Below are 26,825 nucleotides of genomic sequence, written 5' to 3'. Positions count from 1 at the left end.
AGAGGTCCTACTGTGTCAGCTTCTACTAAGGCTCCTCTCTTTGACATCTCTTCAATGTAGAGGAAACAACAGAGAGGAAAAATATTTTTATGTGCCCTATTATATCTGCTCCTGATCAATACGGATATATAAATTTCATTCATTCCATTGAACATGCAATATATAGAAATAAGGATAATTTTAAAACAAAATAAAAGTACATAAGAATGGAATAAAGAAGATGCTATGACAAAGATAACTTCTGGTGGTGGAATCACAATTCACATAAACCACAGACACTATAGACCAACATTTCAGTATTTCAGTACCCTGGTGAAATTGTGTTACTGTATGACAGAATACCTGAAGAAAGAATCCTGTAGCCATCTCCCCTGGGAAGCAGCCTTATTCCATTCTTTGACCAGTGAATCAAGGGTGATGGTACACCTGAAGCAGTACAAGTAATCACTACAGGAGACAATTTAGTGACCAACAGATCTGTAGTCTCATCTGCTATGGAAGGTGGAACTAAAAAAAGAAGATAAAAAGAAATAATACTTTCAGTATTTTTCAAATGTACTAATTTCTAAAATATTATTAATACGCACCTTTTTCTTTTTCCTTTATGGTGAATGCTACTTGATTGTGATATTTATCTGTATTCTTTGACCAGTTATCTAATGGGGAATGGCTAATTGTCTTAAATATATTATTAATTGCTTATATGTCTTGGACACCAAAATCTAATCACAGAGATTTGATACAAAGATTTTTCCATTTCACTGCTTCCCTTTCTCTCAAATATGCATTAATTTTATCTGTGCAGAAGCTTTTTAGTTTGATGCAACCAAAATTATCTATTTTAATTTTTTTAAGTGCCTCTTATTCTTGTTGGGTTAAGAATTCATGGCCTACTTATAGATGTGAGAGGTATATGATTAGCTCCTGTCCTAATATTTTAATAATATTAATAGTATTAGTTTGAATACTAAGTTCATGTATCTGTCCAGAATGTGTTGAGGAATACAGGATAAGGTATTGGTCTAAGTCTATTTTCTGCCAGACTGCTTCCCAGTTTTTCCAGAGGATCTTGTCAAACATGGAATTCTTTCCTAGGGAATTTGTGTGTTCCACTTTATCCAACATCACACTTTCTAGTGAATGCTACTTTAGACTGCAGAACTGAGAAGGCTGTGGAGGCCTGTGATGTAATAATAAAGTACATCTGCATATCTGCTCTGACACAGTCATACCTTGCACAGTGAGACTCATGGCTCTCTGATCCTCTCCCGCATCATTTGACACACTGCATTCATATAATGCAGTATCATCCACAGTAGGTGATATGATTACTAGAGATCCTGAAGACAACAGCCTAGGAAACATGTTTCAAAGATCTGAGTTACATAGGATGTAATGAATTGTTTAGTAATTTCATAAAGAGTTTTTATTTAATAAGGCATTGGTTAAAAATGTGGATTCCTCTAGGATAACTTTGTTATTAAATAAAATAGTCAACTAATCCTAGCATTCTCCATACGGACTACAACCTGTTACCCTAGAAGGGATGAAAAAATGGAATTTTGTATCTGGTCTCATTGTTTTCCACCTCTTCCTCCCGTTTGTTTATATAGAGTTCATAGTGACTACAAAGAATAATGCTATGATTTTATGATTCTTCAAGTGGAATGTGCCAGTATAAAATATCATGTAAAAATGTACTTTGTGTAGGGAAAATTTTCATGATTCCTAAAGACAATTAGTATATGGTCTTAAGTGGAATTCTGAAAGAAAAGGACCAATACCAACAAAAATATTTATAGCAGTTCTTTTTGCAGTAGCTTCAAACTGAAAACTAAGGGAACACTCACTTTTGGGGAATGGAAAAACAAATAATTTCTATGAATGTAATTGAATATTATTGTGCTACTAGGAATGACAAAATGGATAGTTTGAGAGGAAACCAGAAAAGTTTATGTGATGACAGCACAATAGTGGAAAACTACTTTGGAAGCCTTTAGAATTCTGATTAATGCAATAATACATGAGTCGGACACTGGAGGTGAATTACACCATCTCTCTCCTGCCAGAGAGGTGATGGATTAAAAATCTAGAATGAAATAAGCATTTTTGCATATGGTCAATGAGAGAATTTGTTTTGCTGGACTATCTTTGTTTCAAGGTTAGTTTTTTTCCCAATTGGGAAGGGACAATGAGAGGTAATAATAATAGAAAGTTGTAAAAAACAGGTTAATATTAAAAGCAAATCAAGAGAATAATATACACGAAGGGTAAACATTTTAATAGATCCCTCATAGGAAGTTGAGATCTGAGTAATAAAAGAAAAAAACACGATGAGAATCTCATACCTCCTCCTCACCTACCAGAGAACTGGAAACTAATGCATACTTTCTCAGACACAATCCGTAGCAGATGTCTTTTGCTAGAGTTTTTGTTGTTGTTGTTACAAGTAAAAGAGTCCACAATATGAGAGAAAGGAGGTATGGTGGGATAATACCTACTATGTGCCAGGTACTGTTTAATAAGAAAGGCCAAAAGCATCAGCTGTGTGCGTGTGTGTATGTGCATACATGTGCATGCCTGCATTTAAGAAGACTGAATATCCTTATTAATGTTTGCTTGGAATTTGCATTTGGTTCCTTAACAAAACAAAAAAAAATTTAGTCCCATTAGCTGATGCCTTTGATGGGTTTGGAGTCAAGAAGACTTAGAGCTAAAACCCTGCCTTAGACACTGCTATGTGACCTTGGACAAGTCATCTAACTTCTCTGTCTCAGTTTCCTCATTTGTAAAAGGGAGTTGATAATAATAGCACTTCCCTCCCAGGGCTATTCCAAGCATTAAATGAAAAAACATGAAAAGTGTTTTGTAAATCTTAATGCCACCATATAAACACATAACTCTAAATTTTATACATTAGTCTAGAAATTTGTTTTGAATGTATTAAAAGCTAATTCTAGGAGAAGCAAAATTTTTAATTTATATTAATCAATAGACCTAATAATCCAAAGTTTTAGTTTTCTTCAAGACTTACACATATAAAGGCATATAAAGTAGAAGGAAAAAATAGCCACAAAAATGTTAATTAGTTTAAGCTCCACAAAAGATGTTGGTTCAACAACTTTTAATTTCTTTCTTTTATGACTAATTTGAGTACAATACTATGGAAATTGATTTTGAAATGTAACAATTAATACTGTGTTTAAAAATGTGTTTTTGATATAATTTTGTTTCTATCCATGATATTTGTATGCACAGAACTATATCTCCAGCACTTAGCACAGTACATTGGACACAGCAAGTGCTTAATAAATGCTTTTTTATTCCTTCATTTACAAGAGAAGAAGGAATTTGTATAGAGAATTCTTTTCAGCATAAAACACTAAAGTCCTATTTTGATACCTCATGGTAACATGAAGGTAACCTAATGTTCTTGAATGCCATACTTGTATGTTGTAAGCTCTGCAAATTGTAAAATATGCAAAGCTTTGAGTATGGATCCAAAGATGAACTATAAAGCACTGTTATTTAAAAACCAAAAAAGCTAAATTTGCAGAGGCTCATGACCATTTTGGCCAGAATGATGGATCTTTCACTGACATGAAAGATAGTGTTATAAGAAAACATACTGAAGACCATTTACTTAAGCGTAGAGTTGTGATCTGTGTTGATGGAGGGTACACCCACATCAAAATTCCAGATTCAATCAATCATCAAGTACCTATTAAGCACTTATGTTCCTTGCACTGTGCTAGGTACTAAGGACACAAAGACAAAAAAAACAGTCCCTGCTCTGGAGGAGATCACATTCTATTGGGAGAGACAACATTTATAGGCATGTATGAAATCTAAACAAATCAAACAGAAAATGACCTTGAAGGATAAGGCAATAGTAGGTGGGAATGGAATGTGCAGGAAAGGCCTCTCAAGGTAGAGAGTTGAGCTGAAGTCTTGAAGGAAACCAAGTATTCCAGAGAGTGAAGGAAGTAGGGCAAGAATTCCAGGCATGGAGGATAGCCAGTACAAAGGGCAGCTATGGGAGATGGAGTGAGAACAACATGATATTATTGATAGGGCACTGGACTTGAAGACAGGAAGACCCAAGTTCATATCCTTTCTCAGTCAGTTGTGTGAACCTGAACAATCTGTCCGCTGTCACATAAATCCTAAGTGTCTGAGTTTGGCTTTGAATTTAGGTCTTCCTAACTCCAGGCATCCAATGTACCACCTTGTTACTGAAGTGTGCTCTAAGCACTCATAGCAAGAGCTATAATTTTTGCATATTTGCTTGGAATAATATTCATTCTTAAAAACCACAGAATTAAAACACAGCAAAGGCAGTTAAGGAAATGCAAAGAGACATGCCATACATAACTTTGACATGAAATCTAGCCCTCAGCTGACAGAAATTACTAAAGCTGGTAAACTCAGCTCAATCAGGTTTCATTTGGTCCAGGTTGGACATTCAGAGCCAGCTTAGTATCAGTGTTAGTCACATGTTTATGACCACTGCAGTAACAAAATGAGACCACATCGAAATTACTGCTTTCTAAAGTAATTTACATGCCACTGTATATAGGTTTTGGGTTATGCACAAAGAATAGATACTTCAGAAAGACTAAAGGAAAAAGAGAAAAGAATTTAAGAAAGCCTTGGGTATACACCCAGTGGCTAAGTCCCAGATGTAAAGGAGATTGAGAATGAGAGCACAGATAGGGAGGAGGAAAATCAAAAGGAAGAAGGGTTGTAAAAAGAGTGTACAGAAGTCTTCAAATATTACAGAGGTCATGAAAGATGAGGATTGAAGGAAAAAATTTAGATTTTACAAATAAATCACTGGACACTTTGGGGAGAATTTGGCAGAAATACAAGTTTTACGTTGGGGGGGATAGTTTTCATGTTAAACAAATTTCAATACTGTGTTTACCAGTTAATTGTCCTCAAGTCAGATACTTTCTGTCTTATTGTCATGAATGAAAATTTAAATTCTCGCTTTCTCTTTATCTGCCCTCCCCCACTCTCAAGTGGAAAAATTAGTTTCATAGGATGAATTACTCACCTGTAGGAATTTTGATTCTGATCCACATTAAGAAATTGTCCATTCTTCTTCCAACTTATTGATGGTCTTGGGATTCCAGTAGCTTCACATGCCAGAGTAGTTTGAACATTTACAGTAACAGTAATATTGGTAGGTCCAGGAGCAATAGATGGAGGGACTAAAGGAAAAGTGTCACCAAATGAGGAACAAATCCAACAGAACATACTCTGTCCTGTATTCAAACTTACTTTAAATCTGAAATACTCTAAATACTTAATTTGTAGCTTTTCTTATATTTTTAGCTAGCAATGTAATAAGGTTCTCTAAATTTACATTCTTGGCTCATAGTAGCAGGAAAACAAAGATCCTTGATTTTTATTACAAAATGTGATGTACTCGAATAACCCAGAATGTCAGGGTCTCCATGAAAACTATGAGCACAAAATATCAACAACTAATTTAAACTCTTGAAGTTTTCCAACTTTACTTCCAGTTCCTGGGTGTTTCTAAATATATATTTACCATGGACTTGTAAATCAATTCGCTTGCGTTCTGTTCCAGCAGCATTGGTGGCCATGCATAAATACCTCCCAGTGTCACTGACATGTACTGAGTGAATATGAAGGAATCCATTCTCTGAGACAGAATATCTAAAATAAAGGTCATAAGCAAAGCTTGTCTCATACATTATATGCTGAGGAAAATAAACACCAACTCTCCTCAATTAGTCTCACATAATTTCCCTTATTTTTAAAGAGTTTGTTTAGTTAAATTTCTCCTAGTTCTGACCCATTTTCTGAGTTGGGTAAATTTACAATAATTGAATGGAATTAAGCAAACAGATTACTAAATCTCACAGCAAATTGTCCCATATTTGAGGATCTAAAACATGAGATTCATTGTTAAGCTCTGGCCTTTCATCTTAAATATATTCATGGTCCTACACATAGTACTCTACTATAATTTCAGCATTAATATGTTAGAGTAAGGAGGACAGTGGTTGTTCTGAATATACAGTTGACTAAAAATAATGCACCAGACAAAGGTTCATTCTTCTAGTCTCATGGTATATTTCATTCCTCTCAAGAATATTTACAAAATCGAAGAATAACTTATTTAAAACTAATTATTTCTCTCAATATTACCTGGCATTATTCCCAGTCAGAATAGCTCCATCTTTTCTCCAGGTAATTCTTGGGGTTGGTACCCCTTCAACTATGCATTCCAATACAGCTGATTCATTCAAATGAACAACAAGACTCTGAGGGCCCCCTTTTATGGTTGGAGAAACTGCATATAAAACATTCAGTTAATACTAGAAACATATCTTCACTTAAAGTCTTGAAAAGGTTAGCACAAAGTAAACTTTGAGCTAAATATGTAGATTTGCCTACAACTGATTTGTATTAACAGAAATAGAATCAGTTTATAGTTCAAAATGTTAAGGATTACATTATTGAAGATACTTTGTGTCCAATACAAAAGGAGAAATTTTAAAACTCTGATATCATGTGAGAAATCTAGTTCCTTGCAAGAAATTTCAATAAAAATCAGATTTGGTCTGATACAAATTAAAGATGATATTTCATGTTCCTGCTTGGCCAAAAGAATAGTTTGAAAATGTTGACACTGGCACAGCTTTTCTTTAAATGAAGAACAGAAAGTAGGATTTTTAAAGAAACACATCTGTGATCAATCTTTTCAGTCTCAGTGCAGTTCACTTCATTACACACTGAGTTCATCTGGGAACAGAAAACCTGAATTTGAATGTTGGCATTAGTGACATGAGCTGTGTTGGTCATTCACTAACATGTATAATTGCACAGGTTACATATCTAAGTGATATTTTGGGGAGAAAATCTGAAATATTCTCTTGAAAGTTAGCAAATCTTAGTCTTTGGATTTTATCTACTAGAGACAATTATCTCCAACACAAAAACATCTAGTTCCAGACCACAGTCAGTATAGGTGAGGTGAAAAATAGGTTGGACTGATGAATGAAGGATTAGGAGCATGCCTTCTTCAAATACTTTGTTCTGAATGACACTGGGCTTTAAGAATTCTAGGCCTGTTCCTAAGAGCAGTGTTCTTTAAAATGTCCTTTGGGATTGGGTCACAGTTTAGACAACATACTCTCCTATTTATGATTTTCATTACATTTAACTCACTTAAAATATGACCACTTTATGGATTCAAAATAATCTTTGGCTTCAAAGCAATTAACTTCAGTGATTTAGCTTATAAAATGTTATTTAGCATGAAATGTTATTCAGCATTTAGCACGTAAAATGTTGAAATAAATATGTTTTTAATTATTATGGAAGTATTTGGCTACATTTTAAAAATGTGTCAAGTTAATGTTTTTTTCTTACCATTTACAGTCAGAACAAATTCCCTAGTAGTCTTTCCTGCAATATTACTTGCAACACAGGTGTAGCTGGCTGTATCCCCTAAGTCTGCATTGTTGATCTGTAAGTATCGCCCACCAGATAGGATACGGATTCGTGGAGTTGCCTAAATTAAATAAATGAAAAATACAGTTATGCTGCAAATATGATCATTTTAATACATCAAAAAAGCCCAAGGTTAGGTCAGATGATGTTACTTTACCATAAATGCTTTCTCCCAAGTGAAACATGCAAAACTTGTAGATTTTGATCTGTGATTTCAGGCCACTAAAAGCTACTTCTGATAGAAATGAGTTCTTTTGGGGGCATGGAGAGGTTAAGTGATTTACTCATAATTACATAGCTAGAATGTGTCAGAGGTTGGACATGAACCCAGGACTTCTTGACTTTGAGATTAGCACTCTACTATGCCTGTGACTATGGGGCAGCTATATGGATAGAGCACCAGGCTTGGAGTCAGGAGGACCTGAGTTCAAATCTGGACTCAGACACCTACTGGATATGTGACCAGGGACAAGTCATTTCATCCTGTTTCCTCATCTGTAAAATAAGCTGGAAAAGGAAATGGCAAATCACTCCAGTATCTTTGCTAAGAAAACCCCAAATGGGGTCACAAACAGTCAGACACGACTTAATAACAAATGCATGTGACCCCCTCTCATAGATGTTACTTTACTAAATCACTCTAAGGAGAGAGGCAGATATTATGTATTTCACATATAGATTCCTTTATGGTGACTTAACCAATTATTGTCTAAATGGGAATTAGAATCCAGACCTCCTAAAACCCCCGCCTATGATTCTTTTCATTTGATGAAAATGCCTCCTTTTCTTTATGTCTAGTAGACCTTTCAGCATAGAACCAATAGGATTTTTTATATTTGTTCATAGGACTTAGGAAGAATAAAGAGAGAGGAATTGAGGAATTCAACACTTAAGACAAAGGCAAAACATTCCAGAAAAGAGCATCATATTCTATTGAATCAAGCAGACTTTAAAAAGTCACATGGATAATTTTAATGTCAATCAACAGTATACTGGTTTATGGAGACACTAGAGAATTCAGTATGTGTCTTTTCCTTTAGGGACTAGTATCCCAGTTCCACTGAGCCTAAGTTGGTTTTAAGGGTTTTGGGGATAGTCTACTGAGTGATCCAAATCCAGGTCTAGGTCAAGGAAAGCATGCAGCCAACTAGAAAAGACCAGTGTTAGGTTAGTCCCAGGGATCTAGAAGGCCCATCAGGTGTCATGTAAATTTTGGGAACCCTGAGAGTTTTCGTCATCTCAGAGAAGGATGCAGTAGAATGACCAAATTCAAACCTGTATCACAAAGCATTCTGATATTTAGAATGTTGATGTGTAGAATGGAGTGAAATAGTCCCACTAGGTCCTATACCAGCCATTCTAGTTACAGTAATTCTATAGAGGAAGGGTAAGGCTGGTGAAATTTGTAGCCTGATTTTCTTTTCCTCAACAAAATACCTATGAAACAAAACTATATGAAATTTACCTGTAATTGCTCTCCATTTTTAAGCCAAGTAATTATGGGTGGGGGCACTGCATCTGATTTGCATTCCAGTGTAACTTGTCTGTTTTGTAACACAACGATGTCCTGAAGATCGCTGGTCCCAGCAATGTTAGGAGGTACTGTATATGACAATAAAACCATTAAAAACCTCACATGAAATAAAACATATAAGACAACTTAACAAAGCAATTTGTTCTCGCTTGTAATGTATGCTTGGAGAACACTTTCTAAATCTCAGGGTCTTTCCATACATATTAACTCAGGTGAATCTTCAGCCACCTTGTGAGGCAGAATGGGTCTCATTATCCCATTTTCCAGATGAGGTACCTAAAGCACAAAGATGGGGCAATTTGTCCAGAGTTCCACAATTCATGGCAGAACTAGGACAAGGCCAAGTTCTAATTCTTACGTCATTTTCTTTTTCCACTAGAACAAGGGTTTATAACTTAGGAGTCTGTGAATTTGTTTCTTTAAAATATTTTGATATTTATATTCCAATATAATTGCTTTCTTTTGTAATCCTATATATTTTATTTTAAGCATTTAAAAATAGTGAAATAGGGGCGGCTAGGTGGCGCAGCCCTGGAATCAGGAGGACCTGAGTTCAAATCTGGTCTCAGACACTTAACATAAAACTAGCCTGTGATCTTGGGCAAATCACTTAACCCCAATTGCCCTACCTTCCCCCCTCCAAAAAGCAAAATCTAAAAAAATAAAAAAAAAATAGTGAAACAGTATCCATAGGGTCCATGACAAGAAAAAGATTAAGAACTTCTACACTAAAAGGATTCCAAATTACTCTCAGAAATCATTACATTGCTTCTTGCTTGATTCTAAAAATGTTACTAGACTGGGGATTCTACCATTCAGTCAATGGAAAAACACAAAAAACTAAACAGAAGGTATCTTAGAACATATTAAATTATTAAAAGGACTTGTTAATTAAATATAAACTCTTCCTACTAATTTTCTCTAGGTATCATATAGTGTTTTTAATATAGTCAATATCTACTCATAAAAATGTATGCTGAAAAATATCTACTCACCTCTACTAATATTACATGTCTAATCATACTTAATTCTTTTTAACCAACTCAGCAAATTCTAAAAGTTTAAGTTTGGAAATCAATGTCTATTAAAGGCAGCACTTCATGATGCAAAGACAGCACCAAGTCTATCTGTCCTTCAGCTTGGTCATTAGACTCAAAGGTTATACACCGACTGAAGTGAGAGTATAATAGTTTGGCTCCAATGTGACTGTTCAAATCCCCTTCCCATGTTTGTCATACAGAAAAGTGCTGGGTGTAAGAATATTAGAATCAAACAAGTAAAGACAAAAGAAAAATTTAAAATATAAATATACCTAATAATATAACATGTATTGTTATATTCAAATATGTAGCCTAATGAGGACATACGATGATTGCAGAGCTTCTGGACAAACTTACCGTGAACTCTCACCAAATATTCTCTGTCATCATCTCCTGCAGGGCTAGATGCCAAACATGTATATCTTCCTGTGTCTTCCACCTAAAGGAAAAAGATGACTTAATTACATACACAAAATATGTGGACAACATATTACTTTTATAATGAGTACAAAAATGGGAAAAGAATAACTGAAATCCCCAAAGATTTGCTGAAGAAAGCATGATTCTCAAAAGATTAAAGAGTTCATTATCTTTTGGGGTTTCTGTTCCACATATAAAAATCCCTTTAAACCTCTGATGAGACACTTCTCATTGCAATACAGTTTCAATATTTCATCTCAGGAATGTTTGTAATTTATATGCATGTGATAAGATTTTGTTATAGTTTATAATACAAATTTATATGTCTGTTGGGAGAATTTCTGAATAAAAAGAATTAAATTTGGAAAGTAGCAGTACAGGTCATAAAAATGAAACACAATAATAAAATGCATATATATACATGTAGCATTCATAATACATGTACAAACATATTAGAACAAAGGTCTGTTTTAACTTAATGTCTTTGACAGGACCTTAGTTCAGTAAAAATACAATGCCAGACATTTAAACAAAAGCTGAAAACTTCCATTAAAAAAAGAAATGTTTGATGGCAAGTTAAACATCCAGGTTTTTCATTAAGTTTTCCAGTTCAAATTCATATGATGTTTGTATATATGTGTAAATGCCTCCAATGAGCCATTCCCTTCTCAGTGAGTAATTTATATTGAATAAGTGGAGAATAGTCCTTTCATTTACTACCTGAGTACCCCCTGGGGATAGTGGGTATTTTTTATGTCCCTATGTTCAAAGTTCATGTATCTACAAAGAAGTGCTTGGGTAAGCTTGCATCTTCAGAGAGTTTGAGAGCTACAAGGGTGGAATTTTTGGAACTGTTTAAATGGAGTTTTAGAATAGGTTACCTATTATCAAATCATTGGCCTATGTTGGTTTTCTTGTATCCATGAAATAAATCACAAATGCTTCATCTTAGCTTTCAGGGTACTCCATAAATGGGTCCTATCTACCTATTTCATTTGTACTGCTGTACAAACAAGTCAAGTCAATGCATGCTCACTGCTTATTCTTATCTTTCTGCCTTTGCTTTGATACTTCCCTTACCTGTAATGGTCTTCCTTCTACTTTTCTAAATTCTGCCACCCTAAGTCCTATGGCCTACATGAAACTATTCCTGACAGTTCCAGCAAACTTTATTTCTTTCCTGACCTCCCCTTATTCCCAACTACCCTGGATGACACTTTGGCACCCAACTAACTATACAACTTTGTATAATTCCTTAAATGTTTGACATATGAATTTTTCCTTGGAGAAGTCTTAGTTTCACTAAAAGAATATAAACTCCTTGAGATATCACTTTAGCATTGTGCTGAGCACATAGTAGGTGCTCAGTAAATATTAGCAGAATTGAAATGCAGAAGTTTCAAGTTTTATAATTTTGCAATTAGCAAAATCCCCCAACATCAAGTGCTATGAAAGTTCCAAGTTGTTTTGTTTTAATAAAATCAAATATTGTTATAACAGATATATTACCAAAATCGCACCTATAAATAATAGTAGCAAGATATGGAGGTGACCCTGGGTTCTTACAAGTTATACTAAAAAAACACAAAACGAAAAATTCTACTATTCAGGAAAAGCTTTGAATTAGGTCCTAGACACAGACTACATTAGCTCTCTGAGAACCAGCTTAGTTGATCTAGAGGATAGTCGCCAGTAGACAGACCACTTAACAGTTGATTCCTTTACCAATGCAATCAATAAGAAAAAAGAAAACACCAAAATGGCCTGTAGTCTTGTGGAATACTCTTCCACTTCTACCATAAGAGTGGCAGAGTGGAAAAGTGAATGGGATAAATGAATGTATAAGCAGGCCACATAGAATGACTTAGTTGTTAGTACACTGAATGTAAGAGGTACAGTGTCCAGTGAACTGACCCATTACTAGAGGAATCAAATAAATGAATTCTGACATTCTCAGTAGAAATAAAACTAAAAGACAAAATAATTTATAGCTAAACAGAGAATAGGTCACATGCTCTCCTTGGAAAGGAAAGTATGAGTTGGTTTCATTTTGTTGCCAAAGGCAATAACGAAAATAGGATCATAGACGTGGAATCAGAATGGACATTGGAGATCATTTAGTCCAACCCCTACATTTTTCAGATAATGAAACTGAAATTATTTACTCAAAGACACAGAGGTAAGTAATAGAGCAGACAGAAAATCTAGTGCTCACAGTGCTCATTAAAACATCACTAAAGGTGAAAATTATGGAGAGAGATGGGCTCAAGAGAATGAGCAGAAAATTTAGGCTTGACAAGAGGGCCACATGTAAGATAAAACCCAGGCAGATCGAGTTTGGCAATATGGTTAATAAGACAATAAATCAAAAGATTAGCTGGTAATTGATAGTAAGTGGTTGAACTAGTCAACCATGGGCTTGAGATTGTGATAGGAAGAAAGAGAGTCCAGACTAGGGTAGAGGGGCCCTTCGTGAGGTTGAAGAATAAATAGGTTTAGGAAGGTGAAGTCACAGGGAGAAATGGAAGGGTAGGAGACTGTGATCAAAAAGAGAAATATCAGACTTCTGGATAATGGTGGTAGATGATAGCTAGATCAACTTCACTATTCCTGTGTGACTGAGGTAGCATATAGATGAAGGTCCCTGAAATTTAAGAGATCAGTGAACTAGAGGCCAGAGCCCCTGAGGAGACATTAAAAAGCATGTTAAGAACCCCAAATATGAGGCCAACAGAAGGGTGTGGGTGAGAATTCTATGAATTATGTGTTGAACTTGCAGAAAGCAGGGAGCATGACCTGGAGGTCAGTATATAGATGTGAAAAGTAGTTGGACTATAAGATAAAGATAGATGATGTGAACCTCAAAGGACTAGGGGTTACTGAGTGATGATGGCAAAGTGATAGTAAGAAACTGGAAATGAGAATCAAAGAACACATTTATTCTTCCTTCTGGCCTAATTCTTTGAGAGGCATGAGAAAAGGAAGAAACTTGGGGATACAGTGTCTTCTGAAGAAAGCTAGGTTTCTGATAAACTAATAAAATGTAGATTATCAAGGGATAAGATGTAAGTTAAAAGGCAGTTTGTTGATGAGGATTTCAGATGATGCAATGGAATGGGAGGAAAGAGGATGTAGGCTGTGGAGGGATAGGGCTGAGGTGAATGGGAATGAGTACAGGGAAAGAAAAGATGGAGAAAATGTATATACATATATAAATATGTATGTGTATATATAAAATTTTATATAAATTTATATATATATATATATATATATATATATATGACTTTTTTCTCAGCAAATACTGATTCTGCCATGCTGGCAACTCAAACAGCCTGGGAAATAACCAGATAAATGGGAGTAGTCATGTTCTAGGATTTTGTGACGACTGAGTGGGAATTTGATGTGGACCCTTCCTCCCTCTGCCTCTCTTGTTTTGAGATCCCACAGGCTGAGGAAGAATAAGGGGACAATTATTAGATCCTTGGGGGCTGAGCTGATCTAATGCTTTGCACCCATCCCAGTCTCATCCAAAGATGGTGGAAATATAAGGACAATGCAGGATATACCTTGTTCCTCAAAATAAAGTCCTTGAGGGCAGTCATACAAGACATTTCTGACCCCGCAGTGCCTAGTATTAATATCTTCCATTAGCAATACTTCCATAAATATTTGCTGACTAACTGATTGTAGTATAGTGTTGTTTTGATTAAGCTGGTAACTTAATAGTTTAAGCAGATTTGTTTGTTTTTGTCCAGAGTAAACAGGATGTTAGAAAAGGGGAAAAGACAGGAGAATTTGAAGAGCATTTGCTATATAATGACAGGAAAAAACCAAAACAAAACTTTAAATAGAGTTCAACTAAGATTTCTTTCCTCCTTTTCTAGTTACAATGAAATAAGCATATGAACATGTAATTTCATTAGGAAATGTGTCTATTAACTGAGCAAGGACAAGAGAAAGCCATTGTGTGGGATTATTTATTGCTTAGAGAGCTAAAAGGCATCATAATGTTCCACCTGCCAACATATGAAAAGGGCTAAATATTTTTGTTTACATATTACAGTGGTTCTATTACAATTCATTTTGAGGGAGTATTCAACTTTATTTCGCACAATGGAATTTTTTGAATGGAATGCTGTTATGTCTCAATTGAAAATTGTACATGTATTTGTGTAAACAGTTTAAAGCAACTTACATATGCAAAATATTAAAATCTCATTAGGTTATTAATCTACTTCACTGGTACAACCAACTTATTCAGTGTTATGAGCAGCATAATGGTGTAGTGAAAAAAAAAACTTGTAAATGTATTTGATGTCAAAAGATTTAGTCTTGAATTTCAGCCCTGCTTCCTAATAGTAGTAGTAGTAGTTAGATTTATATAGTGCTTTAAGGTTTGCAAATTTCACCCCATTTCACACATGGGGAAACTAAGGCAAACAGGTTAAATGACTTCCTCAGAGTTAGACACCTAGTGAGTATCTGAAGCATGATTTGAACTTCTGACTCCAAGTTCAGTACTCTTCTTCTCCACTGTGCTGCCTATTTCACCTATGTAATCTTAGGCAATTCACTTCAACTTTGTCTCAGCTGGGGTACTGAGTTAGAAGCAGATGCACATAGTAACTAGTGAGGAGTTGAGTGCAGTATCTATAAGAGAAATTAGAAGGTGATTAGAGAATTCTGAGATAACTTCCACATGTGACCTTTAAACTGAGAAGTCTGGCTAGACTTTCCTACAAAAGGTGCACTTATTTCCTCTTTCCCTGGCAGAGCAAAAAGGTACAACACAGAAGAGGATGGAGATGGGGAGCTGAAAATTCAGCCTGTAACAGAAATATATGGGGTTACTCCCAATGCTCAGATATTAATACTTTTCTTATATGATAACTGAGTGGTTTCTTTGGGTTATATGCTAAGGACACAAAAGAGTAGGATCCAAGTGGGTGGTAGCATAAAAAAATGGAAGACAGTTATGAGTTATTTTTATACTATCTATACCCATAGACAGGAACTTGCAACCTGGAAAGAGGGTACACAGAGTCTGGAAGATGCAGGGAGATTCATACCTATTGGAAGAAAAAGTGGCATGGCAAGTGTCCAGTACTGCCATGGTAGCTATGCAGAAAGAGAACCCTAAGGAGTCACTTGAGGCCATAATCCCTAGTGATCCAACAAAACACTGTCCTTCTGGGACCCAAGTTATCTTTGTATGAGGGCAAAAGTCCTTTGTGTAAATGAATTGATGCTAAAATCATTTAGATCTGTGAATAAAAATAAAATCCAAAACTATTTTAATGTTTCCCTCAAATTACTAATTCCTAAGCTTTCTACATTTTTTACAGATGAGAAGTCCAAAGTAAGGGGAAAATGCAGTTGCAATATTCTAACACAATACCTGAGCACTAGGAAGTCGAAGGACCTCTCCTCCTCCCAGAATCTGAACATCATTAATCTGTGGTAGGGGCCGTCCATCTTTCATCCATGTAATTTTGGGAATGGGAATACCAGAAGCCATGCAGAAAAGTTCGAGGAGATTATTAACAACTACAGATATCTCTTCAGGATGATCTGATCCATTGATATGAGGTGGCTCTATTTAATGAAGAGAAAAATCTAAGGTTTAAACAACATTAATAAAACCTGCTCAAATTCATATTTAAAAGAAAAAGTAAGTATTCAGTTGGTTAGGATAAAGCACTTGGAAATACAGTTCCTTTACGTTATTCTTTATTGACACTGACATTAATTTACAAAGGATAAATCACTATGTCAAGCCTATAAAGTCCACATTGAAATGGAGTGCTATTGAATATTGCTATGAATAGTGGGAATGGGAATTGGATAACTGAGATAGTTGTGGTTATAAAGACTCAGTTTTATGTTGTTTTTACAAGCTGGTATATGCTTGAAAGGAAAAGAACTGATCCCGTAATTTCTAAGTTTTACTGAAAACAGCAGTAGCTTAAAAATAGTCTGCACCAAAAAAAGAAGAGGCTTTGTTTCAAATTTGTCTCTCTGGCCCATCCCATTGTCTTGAACTAACTAGGTGCTCATACACACAAAGACGCTCATACCATTGATCTTGCTGTTACCCACAATTGTACCGTCTCCACATTTAAGAACTTTGAAATTCAACACATTTGGGGGGGGTGGAGTCAAGATGACAGAGTATAAACAGGACTTCCAAGGGGCTCCCACTCTCACCTCCTCCAATTCACGTAAAAAATGACTATAAACAAACTTAGGAGAACCTAACCCTACAGAACCCACAAAATGACACAGAGAAGGTAACCTCCTGCTGAAGATAGGCTGCGGCAGGAAGGGGCCAGCTCAGTGCTCTGGGAGCCAAGTCAAGCCCCCACCTGAGCCCAAGGTTTTAGCCTCAGGGCAGCCACAACCAGCCACTGACTGTAGGGACTTCAGATCACCAGCAGGTGTGGCAATTTCCAGAGTTATCAACCCATAGATGCTAAGGACAAAGTGAGAGGTCAGTTCAGTGTGGACTTTGGGAGTGTGGTCCAGCCTTTGCCCCCCAGGGCAAGAAGCAGCTGAGGCATGGCAGCCATCCACCCATTGCCACATGACCTCTTCAGAGCTCTGGGTCTGCAGTTTGTAAGGGGACCAAGTGTCCAATCTGAGGGGTAATCACTCTTGCTTTAACCTGCTTGGATCTGGATCACTATCTGGGGTGGATGTCCTGGGGTGTGTGACCAGTTTTCCAGAACTTGTAGAGGCTTCAGAGAGGGCAGCCACCTAATGGCTCTAGCAGCTGAGAAAACCGCAGAGATTTGGACAAAACTTCCATCTCTGGTAGCAGAGTTCTACTGTGGCAAAAAGCTCAAAAGTCAAGTAATTGAGTGGCAACATGAGCAAGTAAAGGAAGCAAGTCAAGCACAGCAGTCTGACTTTGGATTCCTTTTTTGGGGAAAAAAAGGATCAAGGCAAGGAACAGGAGGAAGACAGTGAAGTCAGAACTCCTGCATAAAAAGCTTCCATCAAAAGACAAAGCTGCTTACAGGCTATAGAGGAGCTTAAGAAGAATTTTGAAAACCAAATAAGAGTAGTGGAGGAAAAATTGGGAAGAGAAATGAGAATGATGCGAGAAAATTATGAAATGAGAGTCAACAACCTGACTGAAGAAAATAACACCTTAAAAATAGACTAACTCAAATGGAAAAAGAGGCTCAAAAAGCCAATGAGGAGAAGAATTCCTTAAAAAGATGAATTGGCCAGATGGAAAAAGAATCTCAAAAGCTCACTGAAGAGAATCATTCCTTCAGAATTAGACTGGAGCAAATGGAAGCTAGTGACTTTATGAGAAATCAAGATACTATTAAAAAGACACAAATAAATGAGAAAATAGAAGGCAATGTCAAATATCTCACTGGAAGAACCACTGACCTGGAATATAGATCCAGGAGAGATAATTTAAAAATTATTGGACGACCTGAAATCCATGATCAAAAAAAGAACCTAGAAATCATCCTTCAAGAAATTCTCAAGGAAAACTGCCCTGATATTATAGAACCAGAGGACAAAATAGAGTTTGAAAGAATCTGCCAATCACCTCCTGAAAAAGATCCCCCCCCCAAAAAAAACTCCTAGGAATATTATAGCCAGGTTCTGGAGTTCCCAGATCAGGGAGAAAATATTACAAGCAGCCAGGGAGAAACAATTTGAATACTGTGGAAACACAATCAGGATAACCCAGGATCTGGCAGCTTCTACACTGAGGGATCGAAGGGCTTGGAATATGATAATCCGGAGGTCAAAGGAACTGGGAGTAAAACCAAGAATCACCTACCCAGCAAAACTGAGTATCATGTTTCAGGGGAAAATATGGTCATTCAATGGAATAGAGGACTTTCAAGCATTCTTGATGAAAAAAAACCAGAGTGGAATAGAAAATCTGACATTCAGATACAAGAAGCAAGAGAAGCATGAGAAGGTAAACAGGGAAAAGAAATCATAAGGAACTTATCAGAATTGAACTACTTACATTCCTACATGGGAAAATGATAATTGTAACTTATGAAACTTTTCTCAGTATTAGAATAGTCGAAGGAAATAGAAATGTGTGTGTATATAGATGTATACATACATATATATATGTCTGTATAAGAGGGTATATGGGCATATGAATACATATGTGAGTGTGTGTATATATGTGTACAGGTATACATAGACAGAGGGCACAGGACCAATTTAATAGGAAGGGATGATACTTAAAAGGTGAAATTAAGGGATGAGAGAGGAATATAATGAGAGGAGATGGGGAGAGATAGAATGGGGTAAATTATCTAATATAGAAGAGGCAAGGGAAAACTTACATTGGAGGGGAAGAACAGGAAGGTAAAAGGGAATGATTCAACCTTATTCTCATTGAATTTGGCTTAGGGAGGGAATGACATACACACTAAATAGGGTACCTCACCCTATAGGAGAGTAGGGGGAAAGGGGATGAGAGGAGGGATGATGGAAAGGAAGGCATGGTGGGGGGAAAGGAAGTTGGAAGCACCCACTTTTGAAAATGGACAGGATCAAAGTAGAGAATAGAACTAGTGGGGGGTGAGATAGGATGGAGGGAAATATAGTCAGTCTTTCACAATATATGCACTATGGAAATATTTTGCATAGCTACACATGTACAACCTATATTGAATTGCTTATCTTCCTAGTAAGTGTGGGTTTTGAGGGAGGTAGGGAAAGAATCTGGAATTCAAAGGTTTAAAACCAAATGTTTAAATTATTATTATTATTTTACATGTAACTGGGAAATGAGATATACAGGCACTGGGGCATAGAGATCCACTGTACCCTACTGGAAAGTCAGAGGAGGTATAGGGGAAGATATGGGAGAGAGCAAATTGTGGGAGGGGATATTCAGTGGGATTGCTGTTTGGGGGTCGTGGGTAGGGGAAAAATGGGGAGAAAAATTTGTAACTCAAAATCTTTTGGAAATGAATTATATAAACTAAAAAATAATAATAATAAAAAGAACTCTGAAATTCCCTTCACTGACCATAATCACTACTTTCCACCTCTCCTTCTACCTTCCTATACTCTCTTTCTTCACTGTGACATTCAATCCTTTGACCCCTCAGTTCTCTCCCAAGTGATCATCTCTAGAGTAGCTACATTCTTCTCCTTTCCCCATAATGACCCTCTGGCAAACCAGTTCAACTTTACCCTGTTCTCTTTTCTGGGGTCCCTGGCCTTTTTATCATATTGCTGATTTTACTTGCCAAAGCTTCAACTTTGGACCACTCCCATACCGGAAATGTTCTCCCTCCTTATCTCTATCTACTGACTTCTCTAGGTTCCTTGAAGCCCCAATTAAGACCCACCTTCTATAGTAATTCCCAATCCCTTTTAATTCTAGTGTTTTCCCTCCATTAATTATTTCTTATATTTCTTTGCTTATCGTCTCCTCCATTACACTGTGAATTTCTGGAGGAAAAGGACGGTCTTTTTTCCTTTATATCACAGTGCTTGGCACATTCTAAGTGCTTAATAAATACTGACTGCCCAAAAATGTTTGTTATATTGACATTTTAGAAGCATCTTTTATAAGATTTCCAATTAAAATAGCTGTTAAAGAACAGAGTTTCAAATGTGTACTCTCGCAATGGCATAAAAAAGCACATGATTGTGATCAAGAAATCCAAAGAGAAATTATAGTAAACACTTTCATACATCTCACAATTACACAAAATGACAGAAATATACATCTACTGAGGAAAGGTTCTCAACAAGAAGCCAGAAGCCTGCCATTATGGACAAAAGACAGTTCAGGGCCACCTGAAACCTACAATATTCTGTATTCAAAGGCCAAAATACTGAAGTTATTGGGCAGGAAAGCTTAAGGGTTGTCAGAAACACACAACATTATGACCATGGATATAGGGATGGGATATGTCAGTGCTCAGACTAGGATGACTCAAGGGTATTGAAAATTTCTAGCACAACAACCTGAGATGCTCTATTGGGTCCTGAAGAGAAAAGCACCCTGAACTCAGATATCCAGGATGACTTGAAATCAGCCAGTTTTCTGAGTGATAATACACTGGTGATACCAGGGGAAGTGGAAACCAGCAGTAGGACACCAGGAAATGATGGGCAAGACCAAATCCAAAGACCATAATGTCCAAGAATAAAGGAAGTGGCAGAGCCAAGTAGTCAAAATCCCAAATCAGAGGTATGAGTAAACAGAAGAAGACAATGAACACTATCAAAAACATTATAGATCAGGGCAGAGCCAAGATGGCAGAGTAGAAGCACGACCTTCCCGTGGCTCCAGCTTCCACCCTCCCAAATCCATGGAAAAAGGGGACTCTAAACAAACTTTGGAGCTGCAGAACCCACAAAATGACACAGAGAAGCTAACCTTCTGCTGAGGACAGACCGGCAGCCCGGCAGGAATCCAGCACAGTGCTCTGGGATCCGAGCCCAGCCCCATGCCAAGACTTTAGCCCCAGGCAGGCCTGACCAGCCGCCTGCCAGAGGGACTCCAAATCAGCAGCAGCTGTGGCCGTTTCCAGATTTATCAACACATAGACACAAAGGACAAAGTGAGAGGTCAGTACAGTCTGGACTTTGGGACCAGTAAGTGGGAGTGCGTGGCTTTTACCTCCGGGGTGAGAAGCCGCTGAGATGAAGGCACAGCCAGCCAGCACCACATGGCTGCTTCAGCTCTTGGCCTGCAGAGTGTAAGGGGACCAAGCACCAGTCTGAGGGGCTCTTGCTTTAACCTGCTTGGATCTGGATTGCAGTCTAAGGTGGAGGTTCTGGGGTGTGTGTCCAGCTTGCCAGAGCGTGTGGAGACCTCAGAGAGGGCACCCATCTAATACCTCCGGCAGCTGAGAAAACCCAAGCGTTTGGGACGATAGCTCCCCTGTCTGGTGGCAGAGTCCTACTGTGGCAAAGAGCCCAAAAGTCAAGTAATTGAATGGCAAAATGAGCAGGCAAAGGAAACAAAGCAGACAGAAGATTCCAACAATACACTCCTATTTTGGGGACAAAAAGGAGCAAAGCATGGAACAGGAGGAAAACAGTGAAGTCAGAACTCCTGCACCAAAAGCTTCAAAGGAAAATACAAGCTGGTTACAGGCCATAGAGGTCCTTAAGAAAGATTTTGATAACCAAATAAGAGAAGTGGAGGAAAAATTGGGAAGAGAGATGAGAACAATGCAAGAAAATTATGAAATGAGAGTCAACAGCCTGACTGAGGAAAATAATACCTTAAAAAACAGACTGATTCAATGGCAATGGAGGCCCAAAAAGGCAATGAGGAGAAGAATGCCTTAAAAAGCCGAATTTGCCAGATGGAAAAAGAATCTCAAAAGCTCAATGAGGAGAATCATTGCTTCAGAATTAGAATGGAGCAAATGGAAGCTAATGACTTTATGAGAAATCAAGATGCTGTTAAATAGATCCAAACAAATGAAAGAATAGAAGGCAATGTGAAACATCTCATGGGAAAAACCACTGACCTGGAAAATAGATCCAGGAGAGATAATTTAAAAATTATTGGACTGCCTGAAAGCCATGACCAAAGTAAGAACCTAGAAATCATCCTCCAGGAAGTTCTCAAAGAAAACTGCCCTGATATTATAGTACCAGAGGGCAAAATAGAGGTTGAAAGAATCCACCGATCACCTCCTGAAAAAGATCCCAAAAAGAAAACTAGGAATATTATAGCCAGGTTCCGGAATTCCCAGATTAAGGAGAAAATATTACAAGCAGCCAGGAAGAAACAATTTGAATATTGTGGAAACACAATCAGGATAACCCAGGATCTGGCAGCTTATACACTGAAGGATCGAAGGGCTTGGAATATGATATTCCGGAGGGCAAAGGAGCTGGGATTAAAACCAAGAGTCACCTACCCAGCAAAACTGAGTATCATGTTTCAGGGAAAAATATGGCCATGCAGTGGAATAGAGGACTTTCAAGCATTCTTGCTGAAAAAACCAGAATTTAATAGAAAATTTGACATTCAGAAACAAGAAGCAAGAGAAGCATGAGAAGGTAAACAGGGAAAAGGAATCATAAGGAACTTATCAAAGTTGAACTATTAACATTCCTACTTGGAAAAAACAATAATTGTAACTTATGAAACTTTTCTCAGCAGTTGAAGGGATTAGAAATATATAAATATGCATATTTGTCTATATATGAGGGTATGTGGGCATATGAATACATATGTGAATGTGTATATATATGTTTACAGGTATACATAGATAGAGGGCACAGGACCAACTTAACATGAAGGGATGATACTTAAAAGGTGAAATTAAGAAGTGAGAGGAATATAATGAGAGGAGATGGGGAGAGACAGATTGGGGTAAACTATCTCATACAGAAGAAGCAAGGGAAAATGGTTACAATGGAGGGGAAGAATAGGAAGGCAAAAGGGAATGGGTCAACCTTATTCCCATTGAATTTGGCTTGAGGAGGGAGTGAAATACACACTAAATAGGGTATCTCACCCTCCAGGAGAATGGGGGGGAAGGGGATCAGAGGGCAGATGATAGAAGGGAGGGTAGGCTGGAGAGGAGGGAAGTTGGAAGCACTCACTTTTGAAAATAGATGGGATCAAAGTAGAGAATAGAACAAGTGGGAGGTGGGATAGGAGGAAGGGAAATATAGTCAGTCTTTTACAATATATCTACTATGTTATTGTTTTGTATTAGCCACACATGTACAACCTATACTGAACTGCATATCTTCCCAGTAAGAGTGGGTGACAAGGAAGGAAGGGAATGAATCTGGAATTGAAAGTTTTAAAATCAAATATTCAAATATATGTATATATATATATGTGTGTGTGTGTATGTGTATATATATGTATATGTGTGTGTATGTGTGTGTATATATATATATATACTATTATTAATATCATCTTACATGTAATTGGGAAATAAGATATACAGGCACTGGGGCCTATATAGAGATCCACTGGAAAAGTAGAAAGGGGTATGGGAGAAAATATGGGAGAGAGCAGATTGGAGGAGGGGATATCCTGTGGGACTGCTATTTTGGGGCAGTGGGTAGGGGAAAAAAAGGGGAGAAAATTTGTAACTTAAAATCTGGCAGAAACGAATGATGTAAATCAGAAGTTAACAAAGCATTAAAAAAATTATAGATCTAGAGATGCCCAAGAAGCAAACTCAGAAGAAGTGTGTAACTACACAACAACTACAAGCAGAGTCCCAGAGGAGAAAAAAATAGCTTACCCACAAGGACAAGAGTACTTGAAATCAATGAAGCTAAATATATATATTTTTAATGAAACTGTAAGTGAAATAAGGGTTTTAAAGGAAAGAATTAGAAGAAGGATAAATAGCTCAGAACTGAAAGGAGAAAAACCTCACTCCAGTAGGGGTAGCTAAGTGGCACAGTGGATAGAGTACTGGGTCCACAGTCAGGAAGACCTGGGCTCAACTCCAGAGGAAGGGAAAGATAAAGGTTTAAACTAGGGAAGAAAGAAAGTTTAGTGATTGTGTGAGTGTGGAATACGAGTGAGTCATCAAAAATGGTATTTAGCACATTAAGGTTTGCTAAGTAGTTTACACATTATCTCATTTTATCCTCACAAAAATCCTGGGAGATAGGTGCCATTATTATCTTCATTTTACATAAAAGGAAACTGAAGCACAGAGATGTTTAGTGACTTGCCCAGGGACACAGAGAATAATTGTCTAAGGCTGGATTTGAATTTGGGTCTTCCTGACTCCAGGTTCAGTGCTTTATCTACTTTTCATCTAGTTGCTTATGATTACAATCATAAAAAGGAGGGATTCAAAGAAGAGGTATGAATTGGTGGAGAGTGAAGTGAGCAAAACAAAAGAGCACAATTTACATGATTACAAGATTGTAAACAAAAACACTTTGGAAGACTTAACTCTTATCAGTGTAATGACCAAATATGACTACAAGGGACCACTGAAGAAGTATACCTCCTATCTCCTGATACTGAGGTGGAAGACTCAAGGCTTAATGAGATTACATCATTTTCATACAGAGTCAATATGTGGAATTGTTTCGCTTGACTTATTACAAAGGAGGTTTTATTTTGTTTTGTTTTTTAATTAAAGGGGTCATTTGGAGGGGAGAGGAGGATTAATGTTAATGATTTAAAAAGAAGGAAAATAGGGTTATTGAATAATTTTTAATGCATGGAAAAGGATAGAAAGACATTAAATGAGACCCAGACAAACAGGGCAGTTTTGAAACTAATACAAATTTATTGTATACTTTAAAAAAGAAGCTATACATAATAGAGATTCATGGTTTCATATTCCATACCCTTTTTTTCTTCTTATATATTAGAAATGTACATGTTTGTTGGTGTTTGCCAAATTCAAAATAACAAAAATAAATTTTTTTAATTTTAAAGAAGCATATTTATTATATAACTAGCCAACTACTGTTTGGATAGAGCCTTTTAACATAGTTTTTTTTTTTTCAACTGAAAATGGAGATAATAATAGCAGTTGCCTCCCAGGGTTGTTGTGAGGATTAAATGAGATATTTTTTTAAAAGTACTTATTACCACAGTGTCTGGCATATAGTAGCTACTTAAATTATTATCACCTTTCCTTTCCCTAGTCTTGTGTAAGCTGGCATTGCCTTGATGAAACCATGCTGTCTTTATTATAGCTTACTTGTCTACATGTAACAAAGACCTTTGGTGATTATACATTTCCTTTTTTTATGTCCCACTTGATGGTGCTAACTAAAGGACTGTCAAACATTTCTGTTGTTACAATTTACAGAGAACATTGTGTGACTGTGAACTATACCTTGTTGGAAGAGGAGCTTTAAGGTGGGGTTTTGTTCTACCAAATCAAATGGCTTTTATTTTGCACTCAACAAACAATAGGATTTTTTATTCTCTATTCCGTAAATCACCTATTATCTGTAAAGGAATGGTCTGCTATAGAATATCATTTTCAAAAATCTGCCTAATATATTTTCATTAATGATTACTCTGATGAAACTTTATATTGTTTTCATAAAACTCTTGTATACCTAGAAAGAGAGGTATATGATTCAGCAATTATTCATAGTCCCTCAGTTGCCTTTTTTCGTAGAAAATGACCAAGATTTTTCCTATGCTATATTTTTTCCATTTTGTGTCTTTTATCTTGAAAATCTGTCTCTCAGAACATTCAAAATTGTGGTTATTTAAACCACATACTTGGTCTACTCAGTTGCTTTTCTCATCTTCGTTCACTTTAGTGCAACTGCCACATCTTCATATAGTATAGATGGGACTGTGAGAATCAATTCCAAATTTGGTCAGTTACTCTCTGCTCTTGATGAATGGTGAAAAAATTGTTAAAAAAATTCTTAGCAGGGGTGGCTAGGTGGTGCAGTGAATAGAGCACTGGGCCTGGAGTCAGGACGACCTGAGTTCAAATCCAGCCTCAGACACTTAACACAAAACTAGCCATGTGACCTTGGGCAAGTCACTTAATCCCAATTGCCCTACCTTCCCCCCTCCAAAAAAAAGCAAAAAAAAGAAAATCTTAGCAGGCTTTTCCATTTTTCATCTATTTGTTGTCCTTCTTCCAGAGTCATCTTCAAATGTACTCAGGATAACTCTACTTAGTTTAATCTCTTGCTAAGATTTCTTTACATTTTTCTCCCTCTGCTGCTTCTGTTTCACAAGGCCATACTAGTCATAATCTCCTATCATCCCTCTTCATACATTATTCCTCTTTATAGCTGAATAGAATTATCTTATTTACTCTTCCTTGTGTCTCTGCATAGGTGCTTCCTCATGTCTGGAATATGCTTTCTCCTCCAACAGATTTTACAAATGAGTTTATGTTTTTTAACTGATATTGTCCTCAACTTCCATATATCTTTTCTTCACAAGAAGGTCAAATGTTAGCTGGCTGAGGATTTTATGGGATCATTTGGTCTTATTTGGTGTTGTTGGCTGTTCCTTTATCAATTTTCCATTTTGAGGGACAGTAATAACTCATGTAAATAGTTGTTTAATGATTCTAAATTTTTTCAGGAATTTAAGAAAGCTCACTAGCCTAAATTTTGTAGAATTCATTCTTTTCTCCATCTCTTTTTTTTTGGAAATCTACACAATATTTTCTCCTTTCCAATAGTATGGTACCTTTCCTTTTTCCAAAAATCTTTCAAAAATCTCCCACAGTAGACTTAGATATCACAATTCCTTTAATGTCAGAGGATTTTGTTCCTCTGTCAGGTGATGTCAGGTCAACAAGGGCAGCTAGGTATTTTCCTCTTACTTACAATGAGTATCAATTTCCTGTTAGCTATTTTTGCTCTGCCCTTTTCACTCAAAAGAC

General features: G+C 36.7%; 1 protein-coding gene and 1 long non-coding RNA gene across 2 annotated transcripts in view; one reads left to right on the top strand and one right to left on the bottom strand.

The window, feature by feature from the left end:
• Positions 1-26,825, bottom strand: part of HMCN1 (hemicentin 1) — a 514,591-nt gene that overhangs the window by 81,361 nt on the left and 406,405 nt on the right. The window contains exons 69-77 of the mRNA XM_069074427.1: positions 15,884-16,080; positions 10,423-10,504; positions 8,957-9,093; positions 7,411-7,552; positions 6,184-6,328; positions 5,561-5,688; positions 5,060-5,216; positions 1,233-1,354; positions 343-507 (exon numbers count right to left, since the gene is read on the bottom strand). Of these exons, the coding sequence (XP_068930528.1) occupies positions 343-507; positions 1,233-1,354; positions 5,060-5,216; positions 5,561-5,688; positions 6,184-6,328; positions 7,411-7,552; positions 8,957-9,093; positions 10,423-10,504; positions 15,884-16,080 (1,275 nt within the window). The remainder of the gene's footprint in view (positions 1-342; positions 508-1,232; positions 1,355-5,059; positions 5,217-5,560; positions 5,689-6,183; positions 6,329-7,410; positions 7,553-8,956; positions 9,094-10,422; positions 10,505-15,883; positions 16,081-26,825) is intronic.
• Positions 1-26,825, top strand: part of LOC138151006 (uncharacterized) — a 92,728-nt gene that overhangs the window by 48,868 nt on the left and 17,035 nt on the right. The gene's annotated exons all lie outside the window — the stretch shown is intronic.

This window comes from Petaurus breviceps, unplaced genomic scaffold (genome assembly GCF_028583685.1).
Source record: "Petaurus breviceps papuanus isolate PSGF00001 unplaced genomic scaffold, PetGlider_PUasm1.0 90895, whole genome shotgun sequence".
NCBI classification, from domain to species: Eukaryota; Metazoa; Chordata; class Mammalia; order Diprotodontia; family Petauridae; genus Petaurus; species Petaurus breviceps.
The sequence above is the reverse complement of the archived record's forward strand: the minus strand, read 5'-3'. Positions and strand labels throughout refer to the sequence as shown.